Here is a 15726-nt window from a genome sequence, read left to right as displayed (position 1 = left end):
CATTCATTGTGCATATCTCCCGAGAAGAATCTCATTGATCAGTATAGGCTTTGATGATCAGGTGCACGAGAGTGATCACTGGGGTGTAACGAGAATAGGAAATCAGCAGGTCTGATAATGTACCAATATGTTGTGTGAGCGTAGTGGTGCGTATGCAAAACATGAGAGAAAGAGCGAGTGAAAGTGACAAAGAGCGAAAGGGCGTGTGATAGTGTGTGAGGCAGGTGTCGAAAGAGAGTGTGTGAATACCGAACCATGATCATCTGTGTTTTTGTTATGAGATTATGTTTACGGCTTGCCCAGTCTGTAGGTCTACATGTCCTGTCGTATGACCTCGTTTCTTGATGTCAGTATTTTACGTGTTTCATTTGTATGAATACCTTTTTTGTAATATCTATTGTCTCTTTTACGATGTAATTCTATGTGCAATTCAGTCGTATGACTGCGAGACATGAATACTTCAATAAAATACCATTTATCTATCTATCTAATATTTTACTCTTTCGTATCACACTAACTTATATTTGGACTGGATTTCCCCTTTAATTAGATCTGAATTAATTCTATATACCGAGGAAGGTCGAAGTCCCTGGCATCTCAAGGCCCTGTCGATTGGGATGGTGTCGTCACGTTATGACCACGTGATTACACAGGCTTGTTTGAAGTATTGGATCGACAACAAGAGGATACGCACATTATCAAGATTGCAGTAAGGACCAGTCCTCCTAACACAACGAGAGCGATTATTAAACCACCGATAATCCGGCCGGCCTCTTCCACCGTTACGTCCAAGCCAATGAAACTGGAAACCGTGGACGGACTGGGCGTCGAAGTCTCAACCGTTGTCGTGATAGGAGGATCGTCATCATTGTAGGCGTCGAAGTTGCTTAAGCCAGCGATGATGGTGTTCCAGAAGATGTCTTTCTCTGCTCCTCTGGGTAGGGGTGCCTGGTAGGGGCAAACGTCCAAGATAAGGGCGTTGTACGAGGCTGGGTCGAAGGGATCCCACTGCCTCACTTCAGGAAGAGCTGTCTGGGGAACACTATTACGATGCAAAGTGAATGAGAAATAAATGTATTCACAATTTGAAACGACAAAATATTGTTATAACGTTTCTATGAGCATAAATACTTTTAGCATGATATTTTCACAAGCATTCTCCTTTCATGTATCTTTTTGATTGTGTTTGTGTTAAGCATTTTGTATAGAATCTTTTATTTGATTTGCGCATTTAGATAACTTTAGGGATTCCTGCTCATGATCACATGGGCATGCAGTTATGTACCAGAGGGATGCATCTTCTTCAATTAAATAAAGCCTGCCTTTTAGACAGTCAGGAAGGGCAGTCTAATATTCAAAATCCAAACGGATGACAGTGGCACAGGGCCGAACAAAAATTAACAATTGATGGTCATAAAATTATGATTTATAAACAGGTGACTTATCAAACCCCTCACTAGATACAGGAGTGTATTGCATTACTTCCTTAGTTTTGTATAGAAAAGTGGGTTCCTTATAATTTGATATAAGGAAAGGTCCGACTCAGGCACTTTTAGAGTATTTGCCTTAAATATTTTAACAGAAAGGTAGAAAGTACCATATAAGCAGCAACGGAAAACAATACCCAAATTGCCATGAATGATTGTTAATGATTTTTTAACCTTCGTCAGAAATTGCATCCTAAACAAAATCAAATTGTATGAACTATATGAATGTTGATCTGTGTGATCATTCGATATCATTGAAATGAAATGACATCTTTAGACAGAATGAAATTTTGACGAAAGTGAACGGAAAAACCCATATTACAATCAACGATGTTATCACAATTAGTATCACAATCATATGAGGGATATTACAAAATCAATGAAATTTAAAAATGTGTATCTATACATACCCTGTTCGAGCAAAGGAAGATATCATTTCCATAAAATTAATGCTGACCACCCTATCGGCCACGCTGAAGCACATTCCGACACTCTCCGTAATTGTCTTATCATATGGCCAGCCGAATGCATAGGGAACGTCGTCACCGAATGTAAGCTCCACCCACGGAGGTAAGAAGGCAGAGTAGAGATGATCACTCGGTCGGAAGCCTAAGAAATAGACATACATATCCTTATTATCAGCCTGTTTTAGGAGTCTTGCAGTCTCAAAAAACGGCACGTTTAACCACATATCGCTTAGCAGCTCGCTGACCTGGTGACCGATCTTGCATTCGTCGTAGGTCACAGCCGGAGACAGGTCGCTCGTCAAGTAAAACATGTCCAATAAAGAGACGACCTCTGGTTGACCGTCGTAGATACTTTCAACAACATCTTCGAGAATACGGGTAGCTATCGCATCGTTGGGGCACCCTGTGGGGGAATAAACGCTTGTAAAGATAGTGTTGTCCATCTCTGTAGCCCCGACGAGAAGAGGAATAGTTTCGAAATCACCAGACTGGAGAATCTTGTCGGATGTATTTTTCAGGACTATCCCATCCACAACTGGGAACAAATTCGATTCGAAAAGACCTTGCTGGCCGAATGATGCTCGTTGCACTTCCTCAGCGGGTTTGCTCCTGAGACACTCTACGAGGGCGCGTGTGGTGGTCACGGGACATTCCACATTCTGCGCCAGTTCCTCAGCTAACTCTAGAGGATTCTTTGTCGATGCCCTAAGAATAGGTGGAGAAAGTACTGAATCCCCAAGTGCAATGATCTTGTGCATCAGTCCATCATTAAGACCATTCAGAGATATAAGATGGCCGAGCTGTGCACCAGTACCCATTCCAAACACTGTCACGCTGTTGGGGTCTCCTCCGAAACTGCTGATGTATTGCTGAATCCATTGCAGAGCCGTGACAACGTCTATCAGTCCAAAGTTACCAGGACACTCCTCATCAAGTGTGCTCAACCATCCAAGAGGACCCAGACGGTAGTTAAGTGGAACAATGACTGCATTAGCATACGAGGCGAGTGTTGAACCATCGTATGTCACACCGTTACCTGATGTGTACAAACCAGAATGCAGATAAACAATAACTGGAAGAGGTAATGAGTCCGGCTCTATAACAGGTGCATAGATATTTAAGAACAGACAATCTTCACTCTCGGTTACTGGTGCTAGTGGCGGTTGGCCAAGTCCACCACCTTGTACACAAATTGCCGGATACTCTGTCGCATTGCGGAATGTATTTTCTCCCCAGTCCTCAAGGATCCTGGAATTCCTGAAGCGGAGGTCACCAATGGGTGGCTCTGCGTATGGCAAACCTAAGAAGCTGGCAATGCGTCGTCCACCGACCCCTTCATCAGCTGTGCGCACGGTTCCTCGAACCTGTCCCAGCGTAGTGTCTTCAGAATCAGTCACGCTAACAACAATGAACTCGTCGACATTGTCTCGGTCGTTTCCTGTCAGGATGTCAGGGACGGGTGCTTCTGCGCTGCATGTCTCCGGCTGGTTCCGAGTAAGGAGTTCGGGAATAAATTCCAGCCAAAGTTTGGTGACACCCGCCTTCAGATGTTCGTCAATCTCAGTGGCATTTTTGATCCAGAGATACGTCTCGTTCGCCGCGTCAAACTGGGGCCACATTGGCGATGGTGTCGGAGAGGCAGGGCCTTCATTAGGATTCCTTGTTCAAATAAAAACACAGAATACATGCATATTTCTCTCTTATCAATCTCTCTATGGAAAACTTGAGGATTATTCACAGTATTCGTCCGCAGAACTCGATGCTCATAAACATAGAACTGGTTATAGTGCCAGACAATATCAGTAGACCTACAGTAAATAATGAATGACTATAATGATTACAAAAACTGAACGTGTAAATACTTTTATATCCAAACAATTACCGTTTCCCACGGTTCTCTAATGTCGTGCGTGCTGTATTTACATAATGCACTGTTGTGCTTGATGGGTGTGTGTGTGTGTGTGTGTGTGTGTGTGTATGTGTGTACTATACCGACATTTAACCTTTCTGCAACATTATAGAAATAATTTTTGTTCAAGCTCAAATTTGATGATCACATTAACATGTGCTTGCTACACAGTCTTGTCATATGAGATATGATGTAATTGTAAATGGTTAAAGGAAAATGAAACCAAAATAATGTACTGAGTACACATGGAGCTAAATGCAGCAATATCAATCGAATACATCAGTGAAATTTAAGGTATGAGATGATCGGACAATACGTTTAATTTTTTATGTGTGTGTGTTTTTAAAGATTTTCGTGTCACTATCGCTGGATGAGGAGATTATAACAGTTTGTCATTTCAACGATTCACAAGAAGAGTAAAATTTGATTTTAATGAAAGGTACAAATTTTATCTTCGTGATAGTCTCACCGTTTTCTGAAATACGTACGAGAAGCACTTTTTCATAATGCTAGAAAATTTGAAATATGTTAAATTCTTCCCACATATTTTGTACACACATTTTCTTTATATCGTTGTAGATGCGTGACGTCGCGAAATGTTGTAGCCTTCTCATCCAGAAATTGCAGTATTGAAATTTAAATACTTATAGACGATTTTTCTGCAGCTTCACTTATGCGTTCTACTAATATTGCCGATTTCACGCAATCCATGTACTGTATCATTTGGACATTAAGATACTATACCCGGTGTTGACGAAGTTCGTCCAATATCCAGTCATGTTCGTTCGAATTGAGGTGGTCTGCGCATCTGCCGCATCAAGGGTTGTATTTTCACCGAGAACTAAATCCCAGAGGTAGAACAACTCTTCCCCAGAAGCAGCACCTGTTCTGAGGTCAGAGATTAGTCTAACGTAGTCAAAATCCACATAGTCGAAGAAGTACATGTACGTGTTGGCTTGCTGACTCTCTGAATGACGTCTCAGATACTTCACAGATCTCGAGATAAGTTTATCGTCTCCGTAAACGTCTAGCAAAAGTCTCTCAGCGGCTCCTTCACTTGTTAGACCGACGACAGGATCGACGTACGTGAGATCGATCATCTCGTAACCCAAAGTGGCATCTTCCCTATTGTCGGACTTATCAATGAACATATCGAGCAGGACTTGGCGCACGTCTTCTTCGTTGGTGACGTTAGGGAAATTTGTATCATTCGATAACAAGACTCCTTCGTCACTGTTGAACCCGAAGATGACATCGTACTGATAAATATCGTCCCTTTCTAGAAGTTCGCCAACAGGTTCCGGCAAGAAGTCGCCGTCGATGCGAGGCAAGAATCCTGGCACTGGGCTATTTGAAACAATGTCTTGCCAAGATTTACTTCGCAGGCAATCGAGTCGACTCGCCCACGCACTGGAGTTGCACTGCAGTGAATCGGCGAACTCGTCAGCCAGATCCACAGCGTCATCGTCACTCATGATGTGAAGATCGTCTTCCAACACACCGCTCTGAATGATTGCACGCTGGAAAACTTGGTTATCGTTACGAGGCGAAAGAATTTGGGCTGATACACCTACGGCCCCTTTACCCTGTCCAACGATGGTGATACTGTTGCCATTACCACCAAATGGACCTATGTTATCTCGCACCCACTCTACGGCAAGGCGCTGATCCCATAATCCATAGTTGCCTGGTATGCAGTCGTCGCCGGTGCTGAAGTAACCAAGAACTTCGGAGCGATAGTTGATGGTGACTACAATTACTGATCCTCTAACGGCCATTTCGCTTCCTACGTAGTCAGCACCACCCCCTTGCCCAGGAATGAATACTAAAACAGGTAGCTCGCTATTTTGTGTGACAGCATTTGCTGGTACAATAATGTTCAAGAAGAGACAATCTTCATCCATGGTCGCATACTGATCAGGGCTTGGCGAGACCCGTGGACACGAAGGTCCATATTGGGTCGCGTTGAAAACGGTGTCACCCCATGAAGATTTTGGCACTGGGTAAAAAAATCGCCTTTCCCCTACTGGCGCTTCGGCGTACGGAATTCCTCGAAAGTCGTTAATAGTTTCACCGTTAAGATCATCTTGACTTCCTCGAATGGTTCCGAGGTCGGTTAGGATGTCGACCTGCGCAGAACTATAAGCGAGAATGGACAATACGACCACAAGTGAGAAAAATGCCATCCTCCTATCCCGCGGAAACCAATCTGCGCTGGTAGTAGTAATTATCCCTTATGCTCTGATGATAGGAGCTCTGGATCTTTAGTACTTGAGATATAGGTGTAATGTCAGAAGATGGAGAGTTACAACCGTATCTCCTTCTAAGTGACGAATGAAATAAATTTGCCACTTTCTTTAGGAAATGCAGTAGTCTGCACGTGCCCAAACGAAAGCATCACAGAATGACTGCGCAATATCGATTCATGCCAAATAATTGTTTGAACACTACAACAAATTCGCAGTATGGATTTGAATGTACAAATATTTAACAATTTCTAGATTCTATGCAGTGCCTTAGACTGACGTCACGCGTCAGTGAGAGCGCAGAGAATGAAAACGGCACGAGATAGCACGGACTTTGTCCCGCGTAGTTGGCAGGGATGCCAGTCCGTATCAGGTCGTGAGGTGGACAATAGTTCCAGCTGAAGATCGCCCCTGCACCGATGATTCCCTCCCCTCAAGTTATTTGCTCTTTGCGTTTTTTTGTGGGTGGAAAAAATCTATAAATCACTCGTGTTGATAAAGTTATGTATTTTACTGCGTTTTTTCTTTTTTTATCTCAGTCAGTCAATGAAATGCGTCATCTCAGACGAGATTTGCCAGTACAGTTGTACATGACAAATAGACGTAGACCCTACAGCTTTTTGATGAAATACGCTTCTGTTGACTGGTGCTGGTTAAAGTTTTTATTTTTTTTCAGTTAATCATAACACTAATCATAACAACGCCCGACTGGCTAAACATCTAACCATCATCCAAAAGAAAGGAGAATAAGGTACCTTGCAGCGATTTTAAAAATGCCTCAATGGTCGTAACCAGAAGAAAATGCAGTTGTATGATTTTTTTAAAATAATAATGATACTGTATAAAGATATGAATTTATATTACGCCAAGTCCACTCTGTAGTGTGCTCTACGCGCATACATACTCTTTAATCGACAAGATCTGTCTTCACATAACAAACAACTTTCGCCATTTTATTTCAATGTTTAAAAATTTTTCCAATGGTGCATACATTTTACTCAGAACATCACTTTGTTTTAAAGTTTAAAGGGTCAATCTACATTTTCCCATACAACAATAATGTTTTACATTACATCACAAAGCTTATCATGTTGGAGGATAGAAGAAACGGCAACCAACACCACTACAAAAATTGGCAAAAAAAGTACGAAGCAGTGAAGTTTACATGTGTAATTAGTCCTACACAACTGAGAAGTGTACATCCTTTCATAGGGTTGGTGTGGCTTTGATTGAGATGATAATTCAGCTTTTAACTTCGTGTAAGATATTTAAGATCCACTTAATGAAATGCTCAGGAGTAGTTATAGCAGTCTAAATGGTGACGCCCTATGGGAAATCGCGTGTTGTAGGCGAATCGGGGGTGTTCACTTTCCATAGGCCCTGTGTTAAAGTTGGACTTAGAATTTCTCCATAGACGCTGTAGTTAAGAAATTGGCCGAAATTTTTGGTGACGGTCCTATGTTATAACGTGTGATGTGATGTTGATATTTTGTCTAAGTCCGAGATATGTTGGAACTTAGAATTTTTTTGGGTGATGTGTTGAGTGAATGGGTGAAAATGTCTTGGTGACGGTTGTATTTATGTTATAACGTGTGATGTGGTTTGCGTGTGAAGATTGTACATGAATGTGCTAGTACCGGTTTTGGTGTTGCGTTGTGTGCGTGTGTGCGTGGTGTAATGGTGACGGTTGTATATGTTATAACGTGTGATGTGGTTTGCGTGTGAAGATTGTACATGAATGTGTTAGTACCGGTTTTGGTGTTGCGTTGTGTGCGTGTGTGCGTGGTGTAATGTGTGGTTGATGTGGGCATGTTTTTTGTTTTGTGCGCGATGGGGAGTGATTGGAATGTGGTGTGATTGGTCGTAAAAAATGATTGATCTTAAGAGAGTACGAGACTAATTAATTACACGTACAGGACAAGGGTTGTGAAGAAAAGAGTCGTGGGATACAAGGAGTTCTTTCACATTTCTTTATTTTCCTCTTTATTTTCTTTTTCTTTCTTTATTTTTTCTTCTCAATGGTGGACTTGCGTGGAATATACATCAAACATCGATGTAAAGAAGTTCGTTGACATTTCTTTATTTTTTTCTCTGAATGAATGATGAATATAATATATACAACGAATAGTTTGCAATGGCGTTCTTTTATTTACCTCTTTATTTTCTACTTCATATGTTAATGCGTGTGTTATATGTTAGGTTTGAAAGGATTGTAAATACAATGAGAATATCTCATGGAGAATGCAATTATTCAGTTTTAATGAATCTATGCTTGTAATGACTAGCTATGACTATATACATATATTACATCTTAACTACAACGCTAGCTGCAAGAACTCTACCGGGCGTGTCTGTACTCGTACGTGACGTCACAGGCTTGAACGTACCTTGGTCCGAACTTGTCCGGACTCGTCCGCTTACCACGCCTCGAAGGCGCGTGACAACAGTAAACTATTACATATTTTATGTTGAATCATATTTATTTTTGTGGGTGACGGTTGTATATGTTATAACGTGTGATGTGCTTTGGATTCGGTTGGTGAGGACCGTGTAAAGATTGTACATGAATGTGTTAGTATTGGTCTGGCGTTGCGTTGTGTGCGTTGTGTGCGTGTGTGCGTGGAGTAATGTGTGGTTGATGTGTGATTGATGTGGGCATGTGTGTGTGTGTGTGTGTGTGTGCGCGTGGTCGTGGGATACAAGGGGTTCTTTCATATTTCTTTGTTTTACTCTGTATTTTCTTCTTCGGAGAATGTGTGCGCGTGATCGTGGGATATAAGGGGCTTTTTCATATTTCTTTGTCTTCTTCTTCATTTTTTTCTTCCTTTTTTTTCTTTATGGTGGACATGCGTGAAATATACATCAAACATCGATGTAAAGAAGTTCGTTGGTATTTCTTCATATTTTTTTTTCTGAATGGATGAGGAGAATGATATATAATATATTTATATACATATACAAAAAATGATTTTGAATGACGTTCTTTTATGCATTTCTTTATTTTCCTCTTTATTTCTTATCTTCTATATGTTACGTGTGGTATAATATGTTAGGTTTGAAAGCATTGTAAACACAATGAGAATATATCATCGATAATAAATCTATCGAATTATTTAGTTTTAATGATTCTATGCTTGTAATGACTAGATAGGACTATATACAGTACATATACAGCTTAGCTACAAGGCAGCGAAAACTCGACATTTTTTTTTAAATCGCTTTCCTCTGTATCGGTTATACAAGCAAGCTATGTCTATACAACAAATAGCAACCGAGTTATATGGATTTTCGTTATTTATCGTCTTTTTTATTGGTAACACAAGTGATATACGAGGAACATGGCAGAGACGTATGTACTTGGTTTAAGAATTAGTATTACAAATGTACTAAAAAATTATCCGAGATATACCAATAACATATATATGTAGGTCTATATTACAAAGGTACTTAAAATCAACCCAAGATATACCAATAACATAATAGGTCTATACACTTTACCTTAACCCGTTCCTTCCGTAATTTCCCGAGAACTGTCGATGCCCCCAATTCCTTTACGCGTAAGAATGAGAATGGACAATATTGGTCATCCGCCAATGCGAATGCACTCACTCATAGTTGAGAACAGTTGCTTGGTTGTTCTCTGTCGTTTTCATATACCTGTACATTGTATCCGAACACAGCTTCGATACACCCAGCAGCGAGAGCTGCTCTTGCGTTCGTGTCTGTACTCGCGCGTAACATGATAGTCTTGAACGTATGGTCGGCCGATTCTGCCCGGGCTCGTCCACTTACCATGCGTCGAGGCTGCGTGATATTCAATTTTATATTTCGTATACTAGTAACACTTTCTGCCACGACTGTATTGATAAAGCTGTATTGTAGGCCTGTGGCAGCGCTTACACATTGAATATATTTATTGAATATATTTCGTATCGGATCATATACAAACTAGAGAGGGGCCGTCAAAGGCGGCAGACCCACGCCTAAGTACAAAGTCGGGGTAAACATAATGTGCATTCGGTCATCTACCAGAATTCGGCCACTTAATTGCCAGTGTGCTTTATCACCAGCCAGTGAGTTCTACTAAAGATCGTACACTGAAGTGTACGATCTTTGGTTCTACAGTCACATCACACGCAAATCACATAATTACACATACGGTATTAACACTCATTCACGTACAGGAAAGTCCTTAAGTCTCCTCCAAAAATCCATCGAAAATCCCAAATTCCACCGTCAAAAGTGCAGAATCGGAACTTTTCCAAGCGCGCGCGAATTAAGTCCAGTTTTAAGAGTATTGTCTACGCGACGGGTCGCGGAAAAAGCGCTAAAAATCGAGAAATACGCCGTTTTCTTGAGGGATATTTTGATTATAGCAAGCCGAGAGTGTGATGATATCAAAGGTCGTATGAGTGTACGATCTTTGATGGTATCCACAAAAGCAAAAAAGAAAAACAAAATTTACGTACCCCCTAGGCAATTACCCCTATGATTAGTGTCTACGGGAATTATTCAATGCAAGGGTTGAATGCAAATGTCTACTGCACCAGTATTCGGCCACCAACGAGCGCCGCAACGTCCCCGGTGCAATTTTGCACCAACAGTGTAGAGCGCGATGCATTTTCAGCGGCCTTGCACACGCATTGACATTGAGCACGCATATCGTGCAGTGTGACTGCGACCGAGCAAAATGCTCCTCCAACGAAAAAAACAATCAATGTTAATTTGAAAAATCATCAAATATCAAAGGTCGTATGAGTGTACGATCTTTGATGGTATCCACAAAAGCAAAAAAGAAAAACAAAATTTACGTACCCCCTAGGCAATTACCCCTATGATTAGTGTCTACGGGAATTATTCAATGCAAGGGTTGAATGCAAATGTCTACTGCACCAGTATTCGGCCACCAACGAGCGCCGCAACGTCCCCGGTGCAATTTTGCACCAACAGTGTAGAGCGCGATGCATTTTCAGCGGCCTTGCACACGCATTGACATTGAGCACGCATATCGTGCAGTGTGACTGCGACCGAGCAAAATGCTCCTCCAACGAAAAAAACAATCAATGTTAATTTGAAAAATCATCAAAATACGGGCCAGTTTGTGATGACGGAGAACGAACTTTCATAAATCTAGAAGGACATAGTCCCTCAAATAGGCCTAAACGTAAATTTCGGAATTCTTACGAACATTTGAGCAGCGAAGTCGGATCGTTGGGGAGTTTATGTCTTCGTATGGTAGCGGAAAATCGCAAAGTGAGAAACGGGAAATTTTCGGAATGGTCACTATACCATGGGGTCAAAACTTCAAGGTCACACAGAATTTGCAAGGGTCAACCGATTATCACCAAAATCTAATCGATTCTTTCCTGTCATTATCCAAACATTCCCTGAACATTTCGTGCAAATCCGTTTACCCGTTCTCTTGTTATCTTGTACACAAACAAACAAACAAACAAACAAACAAACAAACAAACATACAAACAAACAAACAAACAAACAAACAAAAAACAAAAAACAAACAAACAAACAAACAAACAAACTAGAGAGGGGCCGTCAAAGGCGGCAGACCCACGCCTAAGTACAAAGTCGGGGTAAACATAATGTGCATTCGGTCATCTACCAGAATTCGGCCACTTAATTGCCAGTGTGCTTTATCACCAGCCAGTGAGTTCTACCAAAGATCGTACACTGAAGTGTACGATCTTTGGTTCTACAGTCACATCACACGCAAATCACATAATTACACATACGGTATTAACACTCATTCACGTACAGGAAAGTCCTTAAGTCTCCTCCAAAAATCCATCGAAAATCCCAAATTCCACCGTCAAAAGTGCAGAATCGGAACTTTTCCAAGCGCGCGCGAATTAAGTCCAGTTTTAAGAGTATTGTCTACGCGACGGGTCGCGGAAAAAGCGCTAAAAATCGAGAAATACGCCGTTTTCTTGCGGGATATTTTGATTATAGCAAGCCGAGAGTGTGATGATATCAAAGGTCGTATGAGTGTACGATCTTTGATGGTATCCACAAAAGCAAAAAAGAAAAACAAAATTTACGTACCCCCTAGGCAATTACCCCTATGATTAGTGTCTACGGGAATTATTCAATGCAAGGGTTGAATGCAAATGTCTACTGCACCAGTATTCGGCCACCAACGAGCGCCGCAACGTCCCCGGTGCAATTTTGCACCAACAGTGTAGAGCGCGATGCATTTTCAGCGGCCTTGCACACGCATTGACATTGAGCACGCATATCGTGCAGTGTGACTGCGACCGAGCAAAATGCTCCTCCAACGAAAAAAACAATCAATGTTAATTTGAAAAATCATCAAATATCAAAGGTGGTATGAGTGTACGATCTTTGATGGTATCCACAAAAAGCAAAAAAGAAAAACAAAATTTACGTACCCCCTAGGCAATTACCCCTATGATTAGTGTCTACGGGAATTATTCAATGCAAGGGTTGAATGCAAATGTCTACTGCACCAGTATTCAGGCACCAACGAGCGCCGCAACGTCCCCGGTGCAATTTTGCACCAACAGTGTAGAGCGCGATGCATTTTCAGCGGCCTTGCACACGCATTGACATTGAGCACGCATATCGTGCAGTGTGACTGCGACCGAGCAAAATGCTCCTCCAACGAAAAAAACAATCAATGTTAATTTGAAAAATCATCAAAATACGGGCCAGTTTGTGATGACGGAGAACGAACTTTCATAAATCTAGAAGGACATAGTCCCTCAAATAGGCCTAAACGTAAATTTCGGAATTCTTACGAACATTTGAGCAGCGAAGTCGGATCGTTGGGGAGTTTATGTCTTCGTATGGTAGCGGAAAATCGCAAAGTGAGAAACGGGAAATTTTCGGAATGGTCACTATACCATGGGGTCAAAACTTCAAGGTCACACAGAATTTGCAAGGGTCAACCGATTATCACCAAAATCTAATCGATTCTTTCCTGTCATTATCCAAACATTCCCTGAACATTTCGTGCAAATCCGTTTACCCGTTCTCTTGTTATCTTGTACACAAACAAACAAACAAACAAACAAAAAAAAACAAAAAAAACCAAACAAACAAACAAACAAACAAACAAACAAACATACGGAACCCTTTACATAACCCCCTGCCGATTTTCATCGGCGTGGGTAACAAACAAACAAACATACGGAACCCTTTACATAACCCCCTGCCGATTTTCATCGGCGTGGGTAACAATGTCATAAAGAAGGGATATGGGTGTGATAGCTTGTGATGAATGCAAATAGCGTGAAATAGTAATATCATATTGTATTAAACATTTTCTGTGAATATTTGCAAATAGCGTGAAATAGTAAGATCATGGGCAAAATATGAACGTGAAAACAAAAGCTGTCAATCGTAATTACAAAGAGGTAACGCGGCAAAACTAAACCTACATGCCGATGACGTATGCAAACTCGCCGATTTCTCACGATTACTTACATCGATTCTATGACGCCGCAACCCATAGGGCAGTGTATCCAAATATTGCAGACTGATTGTGTACAAAACGATATTATGTTTTGTATTCCTTAGGAATTATTCTATTTGACCGTGTGATTTTTTTCTCACTATTTTATGTTTATTTTTATCTTCGTGCAGGAGGAGGCATGATCGATGAATCCATTAAAGTATCTCTATTTTGGAAGAAAGTACGAATTTTATAGATTAGGGTTGAAATGGTTGAAAGTCTGGGTGTGAATGAAATCGGGATGTATCACGATTGCCTAACTGCAGAGGGGTCTGCCGCTGTTAACAAGCACCAATGATTTGAAACATTACATAAGGCAATTTTAACGAAATCTAAAGAAAATGCACTGGATATATTTTGAGATCAAACGTTGAAATCAGAACATTGTTGAACCACCTATGCTAGACGTACCTTACCAGTGGAATCAGTTGAATCAGGCTATCCATTGCACTTCGAATGTTAACTTTTTTGAAAAGTTGCACTCATGACTCATTTGTTCGTAACCACTTTCGAGCATACAAAATGCAGATTATAGTTGTTGTTTTTTGTCATCATTATTGTTTCATTTATTTTCATGTACATGCGTGTGTAATTATTTTTGTATTCCATAATTAACTTTTCCTACTGCGCCTTGAGTACATAATTATTTTGTCATGTGGAATTGGCGCATCAACGAGTGCCCGGTATACTGATTATTATTAGAATATAAGAGCATATTTTCTATGTAAAACAAAATAACAGTATGTTGATGTGAAAACTGCAATGATATGGTATAGTATAACATATAGAAAGAACGTACATCTTCTCGTGCGCTTGTACAAAGGAAGAGTGTGAGGTCAAGCAGCTTCGTATATGTACATTGTATTACATAACTTCTTTGCTTCCGACCGACGGCAGATTCGATATCATTGTGCTGGTGGGCTATACACTAAAACTGAATTGAAATTGATGTGAAAACTGCAATGATATGGTATAACATATAGAAACAACGTACATCTCGTGCGCTTGTATTGAGGAAGAGTGTGAGGTCAAGCAGCTTCGTGCGTATTACATAACTTCTTTGCTTTCGACCGACGGCAGATTCGCTGTCATTGTGCTGGTGGGCTATAACACCGTGACAAGTCGATGTCGTGATTTTATGCATATCGTTTACTGATTGTTTTTACGAGTTTGGTCTCCTGATTTGGTGAATTGTAATGGAAAGATACCTGTGATACGTCTCTGTTAGTTCTGTCAAGAAAAACACCATCATTTCATTTCATTTATTTCCACATTAAAAAGACGATCATTGCATTTCAAGTCATAGTATAAATAAATTCATTGTGCGGGACCAATAAGGTATTTCAGGCTGGTTGGGAATAGGCCCCAAAGTAAATACAAGACTTTTTCAACTTACAATAATATATAGGTACAAAATACATAGGACACAAACGGTACACAATCAAAGCAGGCTAAAGGAGGAAAAAAGAAGACAGTGAAATACTGGCAGAATATACAAAACTATGTTGCTATTAAGTACGAAAGTGCGTCTAAAATTCTTTATGAAATGCGGCAATGATTTGCAGTTTTTCAGTTCCTTTGGTAAATCATTCAACAAAATGGAACCTTGATAAAAAGAAATTGTTGACTTGGGTAGTTCAGTTCGGTAGAGGGGAGGATGAATTTTTTTGGTTCTTGTATTATTAGAATGAATGCTGCTGTTGAGATGTTAACATTGTTGTATAAGGGCGTTGGTAATGCACCGAATAAATACTGTTGCATAAAGATTCCCGTTTGAAAGCAGATTATATCTTGAATTGGTAATGTATTCATATATATTTTTTTTTGATAATGCAGATGTTTGCGACAAGTAGTTTAGTAATGTGAGTGGGTTATAATACGGAAAGCTTTTTCTTGCGACAAATGCATGCGTTTTACATTCTTTTTAGTTGAATGGCCCCAGACGGGAGTGCAATAACTCAAATGAGATGAAATGGAAATTGTCGTCTGAGTATTTCAACTATTGTGGATTATGATATGAAACGAGAATTCCATCGTGTGAGATCCCTTCTTTTTAAATTTACTGAAGTGAAGGAATCAAACAAAAACACTGCTAATCCCGCAAGCTGTACATTCGGTATATACA

The 15726-nt window shown here is 40.5% G+C and overlaps 1 protein-coding gene across 1 annotated transcript; it reads right to left on the bottom strand.

The window, feature by feature from the left end:
• Positions 1 to 645: 645 nt before the first annotated feature.
• Positions 646 to 6260, bottom strand: LOC139743981 (uncharacterized). Its single transcript, XM_071654448.1, has 3 exons — positions 4608 to 6260; positions 1898 to 3613; positions 646 to 1042 (listed from the first exon to the last, which is right to left on the bottom strand). Exons 1-3 carry the CDS (start codon positions 6047 to 6049, stop codon positions 646 to 648), a joined length of 3555 nt encoding a protein of 1184 aa, XP_071510549.1. The 5' UTR covers positions 6050 to 6260.
• Between the last annotated feature and the right edge of the window lie 9466 nt (positions 6261 to 15726).

Source organism: Diadema antillarum, unplaced genomic scaffold (genome assembly GCF_040938485.1).
Source record: "Diadema antillarum isolate AM-2024a unplaced genomic scaffold, OU_Dant_1.0 seq00001126_RagTag, whole genome shotgun sequence".
Lineage (NCBI taxonomy): Eukaryota > Metazoa > Echinodermata > Echinoidea > Diadematoida > Diadematidae > Diadema > Diadema antillarum.
Note: the sequence above shows the minus strand (reverse complement) of the source record. Positions and strands in the feature narration are given on the sequence as shown.